At 41.5% G+C, this 20,061-nt stretch overlaps 1 protein-coding gene across 4 annotated transcripts; it reads right to left on the bottom strand.

Annotated features, from left to right (window-relative positions):
* Positions 1 to 129: 129 nt before the first annotated feature.
* Positions 130 to 19,201, bottom strand: LOC132337703 (cyclin-dependent kinase 11B). Of its 4 annotated transcripts, none has more exons than XM_059866493.1 (20): positions 19,126 to 19,201; positions 17,518 to 17,649; positions 15,769 to 15,884; positions 15,349 to 15,473; positions 14,703 to 14,841; positions 14,102 to 14,232; positions 12,387 to 12,509; positions 10,976 to 11,074; positions 10,745 to 10,873; positions 9,961 to 10,026; positions 9,303 to 9,478; positions 8,768 to 8,858; positions 8,444 to 8,565; positions 8,019 to 8,124; positions 7,411 to 7,532; positions 7,154 to 7,261; positions 6,313 to 6,429; positions 5,790 to 5,938; positions 2,448 to 2,637; positions 130 to 969 (listed from the first exon to the last, which is right to left on the bottom strand). In XM_059866493.1, exons 2-20 carry the CDS (start codon positions 17,626 to 17,628, stop codon positions 877 to 879), a joined length of 2,313 nt encoding a protein of 770 aa, XP_059722476.1. In that variant the 5' UTR covers positions 17,629 to 17,649; positions 19,126 to 19,201; the 3' UTR covers positions 130 to 876. The 4 variants fall into 4 exon arrangements, with proteins under 4 accessions (XP_059722476.1, XP_059722478.1, XP_059722477.1 ...); XM_059866495.1 differs by having other exon boundaries at positions 9,303 to 9,472; XM_059866494.1 differs by having other exon boundaries at positions 10,976 to 11,071.
* Positions 19,202 to 20,061: the final 860 nt, after the last annotated feature.

The following is a 20,061-nucleotide window of genomic DNA, read 5'->3' as shown; positions in this document are numbered from 1 at the left end:
CCCAAAACAAAGTGACAGCTTCACCAATCAGGGGGGCTCCAGAGGATGAGATTCCAACGTGATTCCTCCTCTCCTCTTTCCCCAGAAAGGACTGGAATGTGGCCTTGCACAACCACTACAGCTGAGCTCTTCTCTGCATGGAAAAAGGGCATGTATTTAAAAAGAAAACTTTACAGGAAATCAAGTTTCAAGTCTCCATATTAAATCTTTTTGATTTATAAAACAATAGAGTAATTTGTTTTGCACCACTGTAAATACATTTACAGAACAACAACAACAAAAAAAAATCTGGTCAGGGAGTATCAAACCCACCCCAACTCTCTCCAAAGATACAAACCTCAGAATTGTCATTTTTCTTTTTGCCCCAAATATATTCAGTCACAAACAATTTACTTAATTAAAATAAAAAATAAACTCTCTTTACTGTCACCCACTTTGCTGCATGTGAAGCAATGAAATCCTTCACACTATTAAACAATTGAAAATGTATTTTAATTCTACAAATTTACAAGGAAGAAAAAAAAAAACAAAACAAACTCAACAAAAAAAGAAAAAAAAAAACCCCTAAAAATAAACCAGAAAGTGTTCCAGGACTGTTATTCCAAGTTGTCCTTTGTCACAGTTTGTGATGGTCCTGGGGTTTTCAGGTAACTCCAGTCCTCTAATGGAATGCAGCAGTTCAACTCCACATGGATTTATAAAACAAGAGCCTTGGAATCTGTGATAATCTTTGAGTTTTTTTCACAGGGAAAAACATCTGGTGCCCCTGACACAGAACAGAACTGGGGCACTCAAATCCACTCACATGAATGGTGCTTTTTTTTTTGTTTTGTTTTGCTTTTTGGGGGTTTTCCCCCCCTTTTTTTTACGTTGAGTTCAAAACTTGAGGCTGAAGCCAGGTCCTGCAGCAGATGCTCCTTGATTTGTGGTGGTCAGGTGGAAACCTGTGTCCTTCAGGTCATCATCACCCTGTGAAAACCAAGCACAGGGCACTGAGCAGGGGCTGGCCAGCTGCATTTACCCCTCCAAAAATCTAAACCACAAAAATAAACTATCTCAAGATGAGAAATAATTTGTTTGGTTTAGAAGCATCACAGTTAAAGTTATTCATAATCTTTAAATATTGCTATTTCAAAATTTGCCATTGCTAAAAGCAGTTGGAGTGTTCCTAGGTCTGTACCCACTTTTGATAGCAGGAGAAAGAAAAAAATGGGCTTCTCCAGGAATCTCAGGATCCCAAGCAAAGCCCTGCCCAGCTGAGGCTCTGGAGCTGTGCCCAGCTCACACTGACTTTGGGAAGGGAAGCTGGACCTTCTCTGCCAGACCAGGTCAATCCCAGGATCCCAACCAAAACCCAGCCCCAGCTGAGGCTCTGGAGCTGTGCCCAACTCACACTGACTTTGGGAGGGAAAGCTGGACCTTCCCTGCCAGTCCAGGTCAATCCCAGGATCCCAAGCCCAGCCCAGCTGAGACTCTGGAGCCATGCCACACTCACCAGCACTGACTTTGGGAAGGAAAGCTGGACATTCCCTGGGCTTTCAGAAGGAAAACTGGACTTTCCCTGCCAGTCTAGATTAATCTCAGGATCCCGAGGAAAGTCCAGGGCAGGCTCTGCTCTGTGCCACAATCACCAGCCCTGACTTTGGGAAGGAAAGCTGGACTGTCCCTGGGCTTTGGGAAGGAAAGCTGGACTGTCCCTGGGCTTTGGGAAGGAAAGCTGGACTCACCCTGGGCTTTGGGAAGGAAAGCTGGACTCACCCTGGGCTTTGGGAAGGAAAGCTGGACTCTCCCTGGGCTTTGGGAAAGAAAGCTGGACTCTCCCTGGGCTTTGGGAAGGAAGGCTGGACTCTCCTTGGGCTTTGGGAAGGAAGGCTGGACTGTCCCTGGGCTTTGGGAAGGAAGGCTGGACTCTCCCTGCCAGTCAGGCTCCCAAACAAATCCCTGCCCAGTGCCACACTCACCAGCCCTGACTTTGGGAAGGAAGGCTGGACTCTCCCTGGGCTTTGGGAAGGAAGGCTGGACTCTCCCTGGGCTTTGGGAAGGAAGGCTGGACTCTCCCTGGGCTCTGGGAAGGAAGGCTGGACTCTCCTTGGGCTTTGGGAAGGAAAGCTGGACTCTCCCTGCCAGTCAGGAACCCAAGCAAATCCCAGCCCAGTGAGGACCTGGAGTTGTGCCACACTCACACATTTTGGGAAGGAAGGCTGGACTCTCCCTGGGCTTTGGGAAGGAAGGCTGGACTCTCCCTGGGCTTTGGGAAGGAAGGCAGGACTCTCCCTGGGCTTTGGGAAGGAAGGCAGGACTCTCCCTGGGCTTTGGGAAGGAAGGCTGGACTCTCCCTGCCAGTCAGGCTCCCTGCCCAGTGCCACACTCACCAGCCCTGACTTTGGCCTGGACTCAGGATGCCAAGGCCAGCCCCAGAGGAGGCCCTGGAGCTGTGCCACACTCACCAGCTGGCTGTAGCCCAGCCCTCCCTCGGGGGGCCGGGGGCTGGTGCCCCTCTTGACCCTCTGCTGCTCGCTCTTGGCCGGCCAGGTGGGGAACATGGAGGGGTCGATGGGCAGCGGGGTCTCGCGGAAGTACTCGTGCTTCAGCCCGTCCTCGGCCGTGATGCGCCGCGCCGGGTAGTACGTCAGGAAACTGCCAGGAAAAGGAGATTCCAGCCCCCCAAAACTGTGAATGGCTCAGGAATGCACTGGAGGGGTTTGTGATGTTCAACAGAGTTCTGGCACTGGGTATTGGGGATGATTCTGTTACTGGTGTTGGGTGGGATTCTGTTGATTTGGTGTGATTTGATTAGTTGGGTGGAATTCTGTCAGGAGGTATTGGGATAATTCTATTGCTTTGGGATAATTCTATTGCTTGGTATTGGGATAATTCTATTGCTTTGGGATAATTCTATTACTGGGTATTGGGATAATTCTATTGCTTTGGCATAATTCTATTACTGGGTATTGGGATAATTCTATTGCTTTGGGATAATTCCGTTACTGGGTATTGGGATAATTCTATTACTGGGTATTGGGAATTATTCTATTACTGGGTATTGGGAATTATTCTATTCCTTTGGGATAATTCCATTACTGGGTATTGGGAATTATTCCATTGCTTTGGGATAATTCTATTGCTGGGTATTGGGATAATTCTATTGCTTTGGCATAATTCCATTACTGGGTATTGGGAATTATTCCATTGCTTTGGGATAATTCTATTGCTGGGTATTGGGATAATTCTATTGCTTTGGCATAATTCTATTGCTGGGTATTGGGATAATTCTATTGCTTTGGGATAATTCTATTGCTGGGTATTGGGATAATTCTATTGCTTTGGGATAATTCTATTACTGGGTATTGGGAATTATTCTATTACTTTTGGATCATTTTATTACTGGGAATTGGATATAATTCTATTACTGGCTATTGGGATAATTCTATTACTGGGTATTGGGAATTATTCTGTTCATTTGGGATAATTCTATTACTGGGTATTGGGTATAATTCTAATACTTGGGTATAATTTTATTACTGGACATTTTGTATTAATTTGATATAATTTTATTACTGGTATTGGGTATAGTTCTATTAATTTGGAATTCTATTACTGGGTATTGGGTATAATTCTATTACTTGGGTATCATTTTATTACTGGAAATTTTGTATTATTTTGGTATAATTTTATTACTGGTATTGGGTATAGTTCTATTAATTTGGAATAATTCTATTACTGGGTATTGGGTATAATTCTATTACTTGGGTATCATTTTATTACTGGAAATTTTGTATTATTTTGGTATAATTTTATTACTGGTATTGGGTATAATTCTAATAATTTGGAATAATTCTATTACTGGGTATTTGGTATAATTCTATTAATTTAACATAGTTTTATTACTAGACATTTTGTATTAATTTGATATAATTTTATCACTGGCTATTGGTATAATTCTATTCATTTGCTATCATTTTATTACTGGACATTGGGTATAATTTTATTCATTTGGTATCATTTCACTACTGGACATTTTTGAATTACTTTGGTATAATTTTCTTACTAAGTATTTGGTATAATTCTATTATTTTAATATAATTTTATTACTGGACACTTTGTATTAATTTGGTATCATTTTATCACTGGGTATAGTCCTATTAATTTTATATAATTTTATTACTGGACATTTTGTATTAATTTGGTATCATTTTATTACTGGGTATTGGAAGGGAAAAATTAAAATTAATAGAATTATGCACAGTATCCAGTCATAGAATTAAAACAAATTAATAGAATTATACCAAATACCAGTAGAAAAATTATACCAAATTAATAGTTATACCCATTACCTAGTCAGAGAATTACACCCAATACCCAATTAATAGAATAATTGGGTATTGGGTATAACCAATTAATAGAATTTACCAAATATCCTGTAATAAAATCATACCCAATGCCCAGTAATAAAATGATATCAAAGTAATAGAATTATAGCCAATATCCAGTAATAAAATGATACCAAATTAATAGAATTATACCAATACCCAGTAATAGAATTATACTCAATAGCAGTGATAAAATTATACCAAATTAATACAAAGTGTCCAGTAATAAAATTATGTTAAATTAATAGAATTATACCCAATACCCAGTAATAAATGATACCAAATAAATAGAATTACACCAATACCACTGGACAATCAGATAAAGCTCCAAAGGACCCAGGGTGATTCCACTGGAATATTTACAATTTTTGCTATTTCAAGAGAGATTTTAGACATTCTATTATTGGGTATAACAGAATTAATAAAATTATACCAAATAAATAGAATTACACCAATTCCCTTGGACAATCAGATAAAACTCCAAAGGGACCCAGGGTAATCCCTTTGGAATATTTACAATTTTTGCTATTTCAAGAGAGATTTTAGCCATTTTATTATTGGGTATAACAGAATTAATAAAATGATACCAAATAATAAATTGATACCAAATTAATAGAATAAAAAGATAAATAATAAAATGAAACCAAATTAACAGAATTACACCAATTCCCTTGGACAGTCAGATCAAGCTCCAAAGGGACCCAGGGTAATCCCTTTAGAATATTTACAATTTTTGCTATTTCAAGAGAGATTTTAGCCATTTTATTATTGGGTATAACAGAATTAATAAAATGATACTAAATAATAAAATGATACCAAATTAATAGAATAAAAAGATAAATAATAAAATGAAACCAAATTAACATAATTACACCAATTCCCTTGGACAATCAGATAAAGCTCCAAAGGGACCCAGGGTGATTCCACTGGAATATTTACAATTTTTGCCATTTCAAGAGAGATTTTAGCCATTCTATTATTGGGTATAACAGAATTATACCAATAGCCAGTAATAAATGATACCAAAAAAAATAGAATTACACCAATTCCCTTGGACAGTCAGATCAAGCTCCAAAGGACCCAGGGTAATCCCTTTGGAATATTTACAATTTTTGCTATTTCAAGAGAGATTTTAGCCATTCTATTATTGGGTATAACAGAATTAATAAAATGATACCAAATAAATAGAATTACACCAATTCCCTTGGACAGTCAGATAAAGCTCCAAAGGGACCCAGGGTAATCCCACTGGAATATTTACAATTTTTGCTATTTCAAGAGAGATTTCAGCCATTCCACCAACACAGCAGATACTCCTGTACCACAGTGCTAACCACACAGCCTGGGCTTGATTTTCTAAACTTGTCACAGCACAGGGAATTGTTTTGCTGCCCAGGGATCCCTGAATTTGGCACCCACTTGTTCATCAGGTCAAAGCCCTGGTCAGAGAGCAGAGCCCCGAATCTCTTGCGCAGGTTGTTGTAGGGATATTCTGTGAAGGTCATTTTCTTCACTGCTGGCAGCTCGTTGTAACCAGGCCAGATCTTCTCACTGGGAGTACCCAGATCCTGCAAATTAAAATTAAAACAGCCCTTTGATAAACTCAGAGTGCAATGTTTGATTTATTTATTCATGAGGAGTTGGGAAGCATCCAGAGAAAACAGACATGACCAATCGTGGTCTCAGACTACTCAAAGTGTGGTGAAGCAGAATAAATAACTTTTTATTAAATAACTTTTTCCTAAATAACTAACTTTTTCCTAAATAACTAACTTTTTCCTAAATAACTAACTTTTTCCTAAATAACTAACTTTTTCCTAAATAACTAACTTTTCCCTAAATAACTTTTTATTGAGGCTGAATCTCTGTTAAAGAACAAGCACAACTCCAATGCTCCTGTTTCTAAAAACCAGTGAAAATCCCAAAATATTTTTAAAATTACCTTAAAAACTTTGTTAATCTGGTCGATTTCTGACTTCCCTGGGAACAGTGGCTTCTGTGTCAACAGCTCCCCAAAAATACAGCCCACTGACCACATGTCTATGGCTGTGGAATATTCCTGGAAAGAAGGGAAATAAAATTACACCTCAGAAAAATCAGGAAGATATTTTCACTGATCTTGTGGCTTCTGGGGGTTTATTTGGGGTTTTTTGAGCAGAATACACAAAACCAGTCCCATGCCCAAGGGCCAGGTCTTAATTATTCTCTCACTGTAATTATTTCCAATTTCTAATTACTGTGAACCATGAGCAATACCACTGTCCACAAATCTTTTCAGGATGAAAGGTGGAAAGTCTCCACACTGATGCCTCTCTTTTCCACTCACAAACAAAGCAGCACAGCTGACAAACCTCAATTTTTTCTGCCAGGGCTCTTGGCACTGCAGCCCTGATCTCACCCAGATTTCAGTTACCAGCAGGGAACATTCTAGAACAGTGCCACCACCTTGTTCTGCTCTCAGATGTCACAGGTTTTAGACTAATTTAAAAAGGCATTTAAAACCCAGCTGCCAGAGGTGACATTTTGCCACAATCCACGACAAGTCCATCAGCACTGAGCACATCAGCATTCCAGGGGACAAAACCCATCTGTCAGCCACCCATCCTCCGTGTGGGGAGGAAGGATGGAAGAGTTTTAGATGTCATTAGGATGGAAAATATTGAATATTCAGGATTTTCAGCTATGAATCAATATAAAGACCTGAGCATGCTCACACTTTGATCATGATTTATAAAATAGAGGCAGGTGTTCTATAAAAGCAGCCAGAGGAAGGAGGAGCTCACCTTTGCTCCAAGCAACAGCTCTGGAGCTCTGTACCACAGGGTCACAACCACGGGGGTGTAGGGCTTCAGGGGAGACCCATATTCCCTGGCTAATCCAAAATCTCCAACCTGAAAGGAAAAGAAGCAACATTTCCAGCACTGCTCATTCACCACCAGTGCCACTGCACAGAGCTTTGGGCACAGCTGCAATTCTGTCTAATTCTGCAGCACAGAATTTGTCCTGATTTCCTCTTTTTCTTTATTTTCCTAATTCTTACTTTTAAAATGCCTGAATGACTGAGCAGCAGGTTGGAGGTTTTCAGGTCTCTGTGAAGGATCCAGTTGTCGTGGAGGTGTTTGACCCCTCGTAGTAACTGAATCATCAAAGTCTTCACTTCCCCTGGAATGATAAAAAAATGCACAGAAGAAAATAAATCCACCTTGAATTGGTGTTTGGGTTGTTTGGAGGACAGGGTAGAGGGCAGCAAGGAGTGGCAAGTTAAAAAATGAGTCACAGAAGAACAAAATTCATTTGGGCAAGTGGAATTTATCCAAGTTGTGCTCAGAAATTATTCTCTCACAGACAGTGGACAGTATTAAAGGCAAATGTTTATTTTCAGTTCAGCACAGTGAAACTCCCCCAGTTTCACCTCTGACCAGCTCCACCCCAAACACAAAGTGGATTCATCACCAGCTCTCAGCACCACGAGGCTGGGCCAGCACCTTGAATTGGGTCAGGTTTGACAGAAGCACCAGAAAAAGGCAGGAATTGGCAGTCCCAAGGAACACAGCACATTCCACATAGCAGTGCCCAGAGCCAGCAGGGCCATTTGTCTTGGCCACTTTTCCAGCTCTGAGAATTCCAGGACACTGTGGCAAGCAGTACCTGGCAGGAAAGGCTGTTTCATTGTTTCCATCAGGCTCTTGAGGTCGTGTTCCACATAATTCATCACAATATAGATTTTATCCATGTTGCTGCCCACAACGATCTCCTGCAAGACAGAACCAGGTGAGTAAAACCTACACATGGTGCTTAAAAAGCATCCAAAATCAATTCTGGAAATGTTCTGGCAAGAGGATGGAGGCTGCAATTGGAAAAATCCTTTAAAATGGTATTTTTTCTATTAACAGCAGCTCATTTTTTGTAAAACATCAGGCTGTGCAGACAGGGATGTCTGCCCAGCCTCTGGAGCAGCACACAACTGCTCACAGGAGCAAGATCTGCCAGGGTTGGGATATTTTTCTATTTAAAAGCCAAGAGGAATATTTCAACAACAAAAGTACTTCAGACATGACAGACTGCAGCCTTACTCTGACAGTGACAATATTCAGGTGCTGTGCTTTCAGAATTGTATTTATTTCTCTCAGAGAAGTAATGGGAAAACCTTCCTTCTCCTTTTCCATTTTCAGTCTCTTCAGAGCCACGATTTCATCTGCAAAGGAAACATATTTCCCATCACACAGTTAATAATTCACATCACCAGGTGTTGGCTCACTGATTAAATATTTAATTATCTGTGCTGCTTTTCCTTGAAAATGAGTAAAGAAATATTTTAAATCGATTTTGTTCATCACTGAAAAATGTAATTTGCAGCCCTAAATATCCTGAGGGAAGTGGAGGGCTCTGAAACCCACCAGTCTTTTTGTCCTTTGCCCTGTACACCACACCATAGGTTCCTTCTTCAATCCTGTTCAAACACTGGAATTCCTCCACACTGCGACAGCCCTGAAAAAAATCACAGAACAACATTCACTCCTCCAGCATCTGGGGGAAGGTTTTGCCTTTTTAAAAACCTCTGGTAAATTTTAACTGTGAAGTTGCTGAAGAATGCAGCTATAAACCCTATGAGAAAGGTGTCTTTGGGGTTGGTTTGTCATGGAGTTTCTAAAGGAATCCTGGACAAAGCCTGTGTTTCAGCAGATTAATTAGATTATTCCATTCACTTCTACACAAAGGCCAAGGCAGCAACTCAGCACCTTTCACACAATTAATTAGTAAAAAAGTGATTTTTATAAGTATTTCTACACTTTGCTGTTGGTTACATAAGGAATAAGCAGTTTCTGTTTATGATAACAGAACTCTCCTCTCACAAGGATCTATTTCCAGACAGCAACAGCAAGATAACAGATATCAGTGATATCAAAAACACTGCAGAGGGTGATCCCCTACCTGGAGGGCAGGAAGATACTTGGGAAGCTCCTGTTTCAGCTCGATGGGGGAGGAAGCTGGAGAATCAGGAATGTACTCCCCTTCTGTCATGGCATTGGAATGAGGGGAGCCCTCCCCCACCTCCTCCTCCTCCACCTCACTCCCTGCAGAATCCCGGTCAAACCTCGACTCTGGAACTTCAAAAGTCAGAATCAGTCGTGGAAAGAGGAGCTGTAAGGATTAACTAAACTCAGCTTTAGGTAAATGAAGGTGGTGACATTGAGCACTGCATGGCAGGGGATGGTGGAGAAGCCAAATTTCTCTTCTTGGCAAAGGTGATGCTTTCAGGAATTCACCTACAGCTTCCAGTGGTAATGCAGCAGGTCAGAAAAAGAAATCTTTGCACCAGGATTAAGGAGAAAACTGACCCAGGATGTCTCAATCTCATTCTCTGATTTTGATGAGAGGACAGGACAAAAGAACACAAAATGAAAGAGAAGGAAACATCAGCTCATTAGGCTGATTCCCTCTAAGCAAAGCTTGGAGCAGATTGCAAGGAATTTCTGAGTTTGACATGAGAAGAGCATTTCAATCTTTTAAATATTTGTAGAAATAGATTTATCTAGCTGCAAAAACTCAGCCAAACACTTCTTTAAGACATTGAGGATTTGCATTGTACCAACTGGGATGTGGTTTCCATTCTCCCGTTCCTCCTCTTCGCTCATCTCCTCTTCACTCACCTCCTCTGCAAAACAGAACCAAGCTGGGTTGGGAAAAATCCACATTTCTGGAGGCAAATCCCTGCTGGAATCCTCTCCCATCTCACCAGGCTTCTGCACTGTCAGTGACCAAGAACTTCTGTTTCACTTCCAACAGGGAACACAACTTTTACCAATTCTCTGGGAATTGGGATGAGCAGGTAAATAAGTGATGAATATTTCCTTATTAATTGGAATTGATTTTACAGAAAAAGAGCCAGCCATCAGAGCCTGCTCCTGTGCCTTTTCTTTACTAATTCATGACAAGAATGGCTGCACTCAGACTTCTTTACTGAACTTTTGGATTATTATCTTCATTCATTTGGTAAAAACTTCTGAAATTTGCAACAGAAAAGAATTGAAAATGACAAAAGACATTTGGATTTCACCACCCCCCAAAGAAGTGCAGACTGTGCTCTGCAGAGCATCTGATGTGTTACAGAACCACCTGAAGTGCTGAGCAGTTAGGGAGACAAAAATGGCTCTCAGGTTTCTGATCTGGCTTCTTAGATGAAGAATTGGTATTACCTCTACCAAAAGGATAGAATGGGACTTGGACTTGGGTGGTTTCTTTTTAGTTATCTTGACCTGTGAGGTCTCAGCCTAGCCTAGACTAAGAGAAAAGGAAAATGTTCAAATAAAACAGCACAGGATGAGGAAAATAAAGAAAATCACCCCTGTAGCCCTGCTTGGTGAAATCCTCACCTGCTGATTGCTCAGACACCTCCTCAGAATTGCTTCCTGTCTCCTCCTCCTCCTCCTCTTCCTCTCCCTCTTCCTCAGAGCCTTCACTGCTGGACTCTTCCTCCTCCTCTTCTGAGCCTGATCCAGATTCTGTCCAGGAATAATCAGGCATTTAACACCCAGTGTTTGCTCAGCAGAGAAATTAATTACATCTGTACAATTAATTACAGCTCCTAAATTGCATTTAATCACCTGAGGAAGACTCTGCTGAGCTGGTTTTCCTCTCACTGTCACTGATGTCTTGCAAGTCTGACAGAGGATCCCTCTCTTCTGGTTTCTCTTCTTTTACTGCTGAAACCACAAAAATTAAAAATAACAGTGCTAATTGAGTATCATTTCCAAGCCTCTGAATTCCCAGGGAACTGCTTCATTTTCTGCTGGCATTAAATCAGTGCTGAATATTCAGTATTGGAAATTCAGAGCACTAAAAAAAAATAATAATCATCCCACACTCTGCTCAATGACAAACAGCTTTTGTGAATTGCAGTGGTGCAGGATCAACAGCCAAAAATATGGAATATTGACCTGATTTCTAAACATGATGTGTTCCTAAGGTCTTGTAAGATGAATTAAAACAGAGGAAAAAAGGGGAAAAAAGCACCACGGTGACAAGAATCACCAGGACAGGGTCCCTTCACACTGGTCACTGTCAGTGCTCACTGCTCCAGGGATCACCACGAAAAATCCCCGGTGGCTGATGGGGCAGGAGCTTCCCAGGCCTTGCTGCCTGCTCCAGCTGGAATTCCAGCTGATTCCACCCAGCTCTGGGTGCCTCCAGCTGCAATTCCAGCTGATCCCACCCTGCTCTGGGTACCCTCACCTGGAATTCCAGCTGATCCCACCCTGCTCTGAGGGCCCCCACCTGGAATTCCAGCTGATCCCATCCTGCTCTGGGTGCCCTCACCTGGAATTCCAGCTGATCCCACCCTGCTCTGAGTGCCTCCAGCTGGAACTCCAGCTGATCCCATCCTGTTCTGAGTGCTTACACTTCTTTCCACAGCTGCACACGTTAGCAAGGCAGACACAGAGCTTTCCTCCTTCAAACAAAGGTTTTTTTATGTCACTTGTGCAAGTTCTCTACCCCTAGAACCTTCAGGTGGGATCATTTTCTGGCTTGGAAAACAAAATTCGCCATCTAAGCAGAACTCTGCCTTCAGAATTTAATTCTGCAAGATGACAGACTTGGTGATGCTCACACTGAGCCCTGTGAGGTCACTTTTTGAGGTAATTTAGCTCCTAACCCCAAATCCAACGGGAGCTGGAGTAACCAATCCCTTTTTGACCTGCAAGGCAATTCAACTGCAGGATTTTAACAATTCAGTCAGCTGCTTCTTTCACCACTGAACGGGGTTAACTCACTTTGAAACTTTTCCAACTGCTACTCCTAGCCCTAAATATTCCATGGATCACTTGTGCATCTCCTGCAAAACCAGCACTGCTTTAGGAAAGAGATATTGGTGAAGGTTCCAGACTTACGCCGCTGGGGCTGAGCTGGACAAGACTTGAACTGAGCACCTGGGATGTTTGTTTGAGACTAAAAATGAATTTAATTTGATTTTTACCCCAGCTGCCCCCCAAGACAGTGTAGAGTGGCAGATGCTACCTGGTTTCCTGCTCTCTCCTTGCTCAAGCTTGTCTCTCTGCTGGCGCAAGGGGCTGCGACTCCAGGGTCTCATTTTTACTTTGTCTCCATATTCTTCCCTCACTGTTCTATGGTGTGCAGAAACTAGGGAAAACAAAACCACAAGAAATTGTTACATCTGCCTAATTAGAGTTGTCCTGTCTGCCACAGCCACCTGACTTGAATGTTTTTCCTTTTTTTTTTTTTTTTTTTAAACAGGGTAATGGGGAAGAGTGGGAGAGGAACCTACTTAAATCTGGGAGAATGAAGAGTTTTGATTTATCTCAAATAAAATATGGATTTGTACTGCTTAGAGAAAGCTGCTGCCACACTTAAAAAAAGAAGCAAGCTGCCCTGTATGTTACACAGTAAACACCCTGATTGTAAAGCATTAATGCCAGAGAAAGAAGTGAGAAATAATAAAAGAACAAAACCAGCTGAGGTTTAGAAGGAGCTGACAGAACATTCAGAACAATAAAACCAATTAAATGAAAGGTTACACAGATTGAGCACTATCAGCTTAAAGCTAAGCACAAAAAGGAGCTGTTTGCTATGAGCTGAGCAAGGGAGAGAAAGCAAAAAATATGGTTTGTTCTGCTATTCTTGAATAATCTCTAGCACCTGAGCACAGGAAAGGGCTCTGATTTTTACCTCTGAAAGCTGGGACAGAGATCCTTGAACCAAAAATGATCTGAGCTGAGATTGCAAACACCCAACACGCTGTGCAAAGAGTTCAAGGGCAGAACTTGAACTGCTCAGGCACCAGAAAATCCCACCTGCCTCCCACTGCAGCATCTTCCATGCCTGGAGTTCTTACACGACCTCTCCCTCTTTGCAATTTATTCCCCCAAATCCTTAAAACACTGATTTTGGAGGTTTCAACCTCTATCCAACTGAGACAGACTCAGCCAAAGAGTTCAGAACCACTGGGGTTGTGCTGGGTGCACACAGTGGCACCTCCAGAAATGCTGTTTTTATGGGACATCCCCCCCTCCAGAAATGCTGTTTTTATGGGACATCCCCCCCTCCAGAAATGCTGTTTTTATAGGACATCCCCCCCTCCAGAAATGCTGTTTTTATGGGACATACCCCCCTCCAGAAATGCTGTTTTTATGGGACATCCCCCCCTCCAGAAATGCTGTTTTTATGGGACATCCCCCCCCCTTCCAGAAATGCTGTTTTTATGGGACATCCCCCCCCTTCCAGAAATGCTGTTTTTATGGGACATCTCCCCCTCCAGAAATGCTGTTTTTATGGGACATCTCCCCCTCCAGAAATGCTGTTTTTATGGGACATCTCCCCCTCCAGAAATGCTGTTTTTATGGGACATCTCCCCCTCCAGAAATGCTGTTTTTATGGGACATCCCCCCCTCCAGAAATGCTGTTTTTATGGGACATCCCCCCCTCCAGAAATGCTGTTTTTACAGGAAATCTCCCTGACAGGGAGAGGCAAAGACTCACTGACTGACCAACTTCCTCAGGCTATTTAAGGCCCATAACATCACATCATTTTATCTCCCCATGTAAAACTTACATTTCCTTTTCCCTCCCATGTCAAAGGCCTTCCCCACTTGAATATTTTTTAAATTCTGCTGCTGCTTTAATAAAAACCACTTTCTATCCCCCCATTCCAGCACAGTGTCAGCAGGTAGGAAAGTGATAATAAATATGAAGAGGATTTATGCAGAGGGAGTCACCTTCTCTCCTGGCTTCCCTCTCCTTCCTCCTCTCCTCAGCTCTCCTCTCTCTCTCCTTTTGCTCCCGCTGCTCCTTCTGCTGCTCCCGGATTTTTCTTTCCCTTTCCCTCTCCAGTTGCTCCAGGCGATCTCTGGAAAATAATTTTTGTTTGTTACAAATTCAGCTGGTGAAGAGAAGGAAAACTGGTTTGCAGCACCAAACCACTGAACTCAACTTCCTTCTCAACACCCCCAGTCGTGCATCAGTCAGAAACAGGGGGAGTTTTTCAGCTGATCCTTTAAAAAACCCAGACCAGGAGTTCTCCACCCTATCAGGATTTAAGCAGAAATTAAGCCAGTCCAGTTAATTAACCCCCTGATAATCCAGATAATTAATCCCCTGTGCAAATCTGGTTGGAAAAAACCTCTAAGACCATCCAATCTTTTTATTCCAGTGAATTCACCTGGAATATCCAGGGTGACAAAGCACTTTAAAGAGAAGAACACATCCCCAGGAACACAGACAAGTTCTCACTGTGGATTTTTTTGGTCATTTCACAAGAAAAGCTCAGAGGAGGCAGGTGCTGGTGTCCCTCCCCAGGGGAGGGAGGGATGGATGTACCTCTCCCTCCTGGAATGCTCCCTTGCCATCTCTCTCCGTTTCTGTCTCTCCCATTCACGCCGGGCTTTATCCTGCTCTTCTCTATGTCTCTTCCTACGCTCATGCTCCCGTTCTTTCTCTTTCACTCTGGCATGTTTCCCTTGAACAAACAGAAATCAATTTCCGAGTGTTACTGCTCAAAATAATCACTGAAAGCAAAACTCAGGGGGTGAAACTGATGAGAACTATCGCCATGTGCTCTGTTGTTTTCCTAAAGGCAAAATCCTGTTCTGAAAGGGGGTTGGAAAGTCCAAAGTCTGTAAGGTTTTGCATGAATATTTGTATTAAAGTAAAAAAGGGGAATGGCTCTAGAAAGGGTATTTTTTTTTCCTTGGCAGGTACAAAGATCAGAGGTCTTTCACTCAGTGAAGCCAGAGAGAATCTTATCAGGCTTCAAGGAGTAAAGGTGACCTCAGTGTCCCTGTCCCAAAGTGATTTCTGTCCTCTCAACCACGCTCACACCCCTGTCATTCCCCTAAGGGCACTCAAACAGCCAAAGAAATCAACAATTCCCATTCCTCTCTCCATCCACCTGCTGTGGTTCCCTCAGTGTGAGTTTCTGATGTTTATTCTACTCCCAGAAGCTCCCAGGAGTGGCAAGAAGCACCTTCTGCAGAGTGGCTCCTGTGCCTGCGTTTCTCTTTCCTCTTCTCATCCTTCCTGTGATGGGTTTTCTCTTTCCGGGACATCTGCTGGGGGGGTTTGATAGCCAAGGAATCATCTTCTTCTCCCCTGGAAGGCAGGACAGGAATAAACCCAGGGAGGTGACAGGGGAAATCCACACATTTCCTTGGCTGGAAAAGATTCCCATTTTATTTTGAGTTTCCACAATAAATCAAGATGGGAACCTAATATTTAAATTGGTTAAATCTGGTTAAATCTTCACCAGTGCTTCAAAAACGTGTTCTAGAAAATGGATTTTCACTTCTAAAATTTGATTTTCCCTTCAGATATTTGAAACCCTCTTGTCAGGACATGGAAAGGTTAATTTCAGGAATTTTTTAAGTTTTTAGTTCCTCATTCTTACCTGTCTTCCATGGAGTCCTCTCTCCTGTAAGGTGAGTTCCTGATGGTGATTTCCATGCGATGGTCTCTCAGCTCCCCCTCCTCAAGAGAATCCCTCTTGGAATCCCTCTCATCTGACTGAGGGAACAGCACAGGGGAAATCCATGGATTTGTATGGCTCAAAGTGAAAATTTGAGCCACACAAATCAATTTAAAATTTAAAATTTAAATTTTTGTTTAATTCAATTCAAAATTTAATCACTGAATATTTAATCACTAAATATTTAATCACTGAATATTTAATCACTGAATATTTAATCACTGAATATTTAATCACTGAATATTTAATCACTTATTTAATATTTGCTGGCTCAAAAGCTCAGCCTGGACTGGTCACCTGTAAAATTCTGATTTGTGACAGCAGCACTGAGCTGAAGTGCATTAATTGGACAGAATTAGACAAAATTAAACTCTGAGCAGGAGTGCAGTAATTGTTGTGTGCTATTTTCTGCAATAATTAATTTGAACAAAGCTGTACAAAACCAAACAGCAACAGGAAAGTGACTCCAAACCCATGATTTTAACTCACTCTTCTTTAAAATCTTTAAAAATTGTTCCTTCAACTGCAAGCCCCAGCTGATTATTTATTTTTATTTATTTTTTAGTTCTTTAAAATTAATTTAAGCATTATTATATATAATTATCTAAATTTAAATTGTTACTTACATGAATTTATTTATCTTTTCTGACCAATAAATAAAGAATAACTTTCCTAACCAATAACCAAAACAGCAACAGAAAAGTGACTCCAAACCCATGATTTTAACCCATTCTCCTAGAAAATCTTTAAAAGTTGTTCCTTCAACTGCAAGCCCCAGTTGATTATTTATTTAGTTTTATTTATTTATATATATTTATAGTTTTATTTAAAATTTACTTATTTAATTTAAACAGCAATTATTATATATAATTATCTAAATGTAAATTATTAACTACATTAATTTATCTTTTCTAATCAGTAACTAAATAACTCTTCTGAACAATAACCAAACAGCAAGATGAAATTGATTCCAAACCCATGATTTTAACCCATTCCTCTATAAAATCTTTAAAAGTTGTTCCTTCAACTGCAAGCCCCAGTTGATTACTTTATTTTTATTTATTTATATATATTTTTATTTCTTTAAAATTAATTTATTTAAACACCAATTATTATATATAATTGCATATAATGATCTAAATTTAAATTGTTACTTACATTATTTATTTTTTCTGACCAATAACTAAATAATAACTTTCCTGACCAATAACCAAACAGCAAGATAGAATTTATTCCAAACCCATGATTTTAAACCCATTCCTCTATAAAATCTTTAAAAATTATTCCTTGAACTGCCAGCCCCAGTTGATTATTTTTACATATATATTTATATTTTTATTTATTTTAAATTAATTTATTTAAACAATTATTGTACGTAATGATATATAATTATCTACATTTAAATGATTATTTACATTAATTTATTTCTCTTTTCTGACCAATAACTGTAAAAAATTGAGGTATATCATGCCAGACCAATGAAATTTTCACAAAGCACCCTATTTTTGTTAAACTTTGGAATTAGAGACCACACAGAAAAGACTTCAGCTGACAGAGCACCAGAAAAAATCAGCAGAAAATCAGGATACAGGCAGTGCAGCCCACTAAAATGCAGTTTTCTAGGAATAAAGTGAATAATCCCATTAAAGTGAGTCTCAAAGAGCAGCTTACATTTTTCATTCGTTTGATCTCTGCCTTCTCCTCTTGCTCCTTCCTTCGTTTCTTCTCCTGGAGAATCTCATCTAAAGTCTTCACCTTCCAGGAATCCTTTTCATCACCCATTGGAGTTCAAAAAAACACCCTCTGCAAAAGGAGGAGACGTTGACAAAGAAATAAATCGAAATCTAGTTAATAAATAAATCTATTTATCCCAAATAAATCTATTTTACACCCATTTTTTTCAGAGCAAACATTTCATGTTCTGGTTTTGAGTAAAGCCACGCTGGAGTTGTTTATGGTGGACCAAAAATGTTTGTTTTAAACCCAAAGGAGACTCTGCAAGAGCTTAGGGAGCTGCTGGAGGGGCAAAAAAACCAATTTATAGTTTAATAATGACCCGAGGTAACAAAGCTTGGGGGAAAAAGGGCACAGAATGCAGAATTTATGGGAAAACTGCTGAGAGAAGGAAGAAAATAATGAAGGCAACTGTGCTGAAATCAGCTGTCCCTGAGGAAAAGGTCATCCCAGCACCACCCAGAAAGGCACTAATTAGCATGAGAAGGGGAAGAGTAATTAACCCACAGAAGGCAGAATATTAATTAACAAGAGAACGATACCACTAATAGCTAATGAGCATTAATTCCCTGGTTTATTGAGATGTATAAAGGACAAAAATTTGCAAACTGGGGGTTTGGTTTGTGGAACACCTGAGAGGAAGAAGGGATTTGTCTTTATGAACAAGCTGTGGGGCTGCTGGGAGATCAAACCAGCTCTGGGAGAGAAAAGGAACAATGGGAAGGATTCCACTGATTGGTGAATGGAAAGAGATATTTGCTTTTACAAATAAACTTTAGGTTTGCTGAGAAATGAAATTAGACATTGAGAGATGAAAGAAACAACGGGGAAGGAAAACCCCTAAATTCTGTAAGAAATAAAAATGAAAAGGGAGGGTTATACATTAGAGGGGAACCTTTGGGATCAGGTGTATCAGGGACTCTGAACCTCTCAAGGACCTCAGAAATGGGGAAAAACCCCTAAATTCAGTAAGAATTAAAAATGAAAAGGGAGGGTTGTACATTAGAGGGGAATCTTTGGTATCAGGGACTCTGAACCTGTCAAGTACCTCAGAAAAGAGGAAAGAGAGAAGGGAAATGTGGCTGGAAATTGGGATAAAAAGGAGGCTGGGTCCTCCAAAAATGTGAGACACCCCAGGGGAATGCCCCATGGCCTCTCCCTTGATTGGAATAAAGTAAAACCACTCCTCTCTCTCCTTTTTGGACAGACACCCCTGGTATTTGCGGATTAATTTTCCTAACGCACGCAGCTCTGCGCTGTCTCCCTCTCCTGTGGCACTCCCGGCCTGTCGCACACCGCGGCTCGGAGCCGATTGCGGCGCCCGCGCCCCGCGGAGCCCCCGGGCGGACCGAACAGCCCCGCGGCCCTCACGGAGCGCCGCCACCTGCGGGCCCGCCCGCCCTCAGCGCTGGGCTTCCCTCACAGCCCCGAGAGCCCCGCGGAGCCCTCCCGGTGTCCCCCCAGCCCCGGTGTCCCCTCAGCAGCCCCGCTGTCCCCTCAGAGCCCGCGGTGTCCCCCCGGTATCCCCCCAGCCCCGCTCACCACCGCCGCCGCCACCGGACACTGCGAGCAGCCGCGCGCGCGTCACGCGTCACTTCCGGCCGCCGCCGCCGCGCGCCGATGACGTCAGCGCCGCCTCACGGCGCCGTAATTAACGCGAGGCGTTAATGAGGCGTTAATTGAGCAGCGTCCGTCAGAACGGCCGGGCGGAGGGGCGTTAATGAACCCGCGGGATGTGCCTGGGCGGAGATAAACCCAGCGAACTGGCGAATGGAGGCGTTGTCAGCATTTAATTCCACATCAATTAATTAAAATGGAATAAATTAAATTGGATTGAATCAATTGGATTGAATCAATTTAATTGAATAAATTGGAGTGAATCAATTGGATTGCAACCAAAAAGCTGCAATTCCGACATGGAAATGACTTAGAGTGTGAGGGAGGAGGTGGCAGAGGTGACAAGGCCCAGAACAGCAGAGATCCCTAATTATGATCTCTAAAATCACTAATTAACCATCCCCCATCAGAAATACGAGAATATAATGGGAAATGATGATATATAACGGGAAATAACGGGATATAATGGGAATAATGACAATTTAGAAGCACAGGGAGTGCTGTGACACCTTCCACCTGCACCTCAGTGCAGCAGGAATTGGCATTTAAGGAAAACATGCTGGGAGTGAATTAAAAAATGTAAAATAAATAAAATGCACGGCTCCAGCTCACAGAGCTCGTCCTCATTCACGGGTACTGGGTGTGGCCACAAGAAACTCTCAAATATTCCCAAAAAATCGATTTTTCTGTCACAGGAAGAGCTGGGGTGGGACACCCTCGAGAATTCTTAACAAACAAAAAAAAGCTCCTTGTTTACTCAAGAAAAAAAGAAGATGTGCTGGTCTGGATGGAGAATAAAAAGGTTTTTGGTTTGTTTAATTAAAGGAAAGCAAAAGCTAAAAAGATGGCAAGGAAAAATCTACC

This window comes from Haemorhous mexicanus, chromosome 23 (assembly GCF_027477595.1).
Source record: "Haemorhous mexicanus isolate bHaeMex1 chromosome 23, bHaeMex1.pri, whole genome shotgun sequence".
Classification (NCBI taxonomy): Eukaryota; Metazoa; Chordata; class Aves; order Passeriformes; family Fringillidae; genus Haemorhous; species Haemorhous mexicanus.
The sequence above is the reverse complement of the archived record's forward strand: the minus strand, read 5'-3'. Positions and strand labels throughout refer to the sequence as shown.

Excerpts from the sequence above, each read along its gene's own strand:
- LOC132337703 (XM_059866493.1), bottom strand. The coding sequence starts at position 17,628 with ATGGGTGATGAAAAGGATTCCTGGAAGGTGAAGACTTTAGATGAGATT. Across the intron at positions 8,859-9,302 it reads AGTATCTTCCTGCCCTCCAG|GGCTGTCGCAGTGTGGAGGA; the intron begins GTAGGGGATCAC and ends GATTTTTTTCAG. Across the intron at positions 5,939-6,312 it reads AGATTAACAAAGTTTTTAAG|GATCTGGGTACTCCCAGTGA; the intron begins GTAATTTTAAAA and ends TTTAATTTGCAG.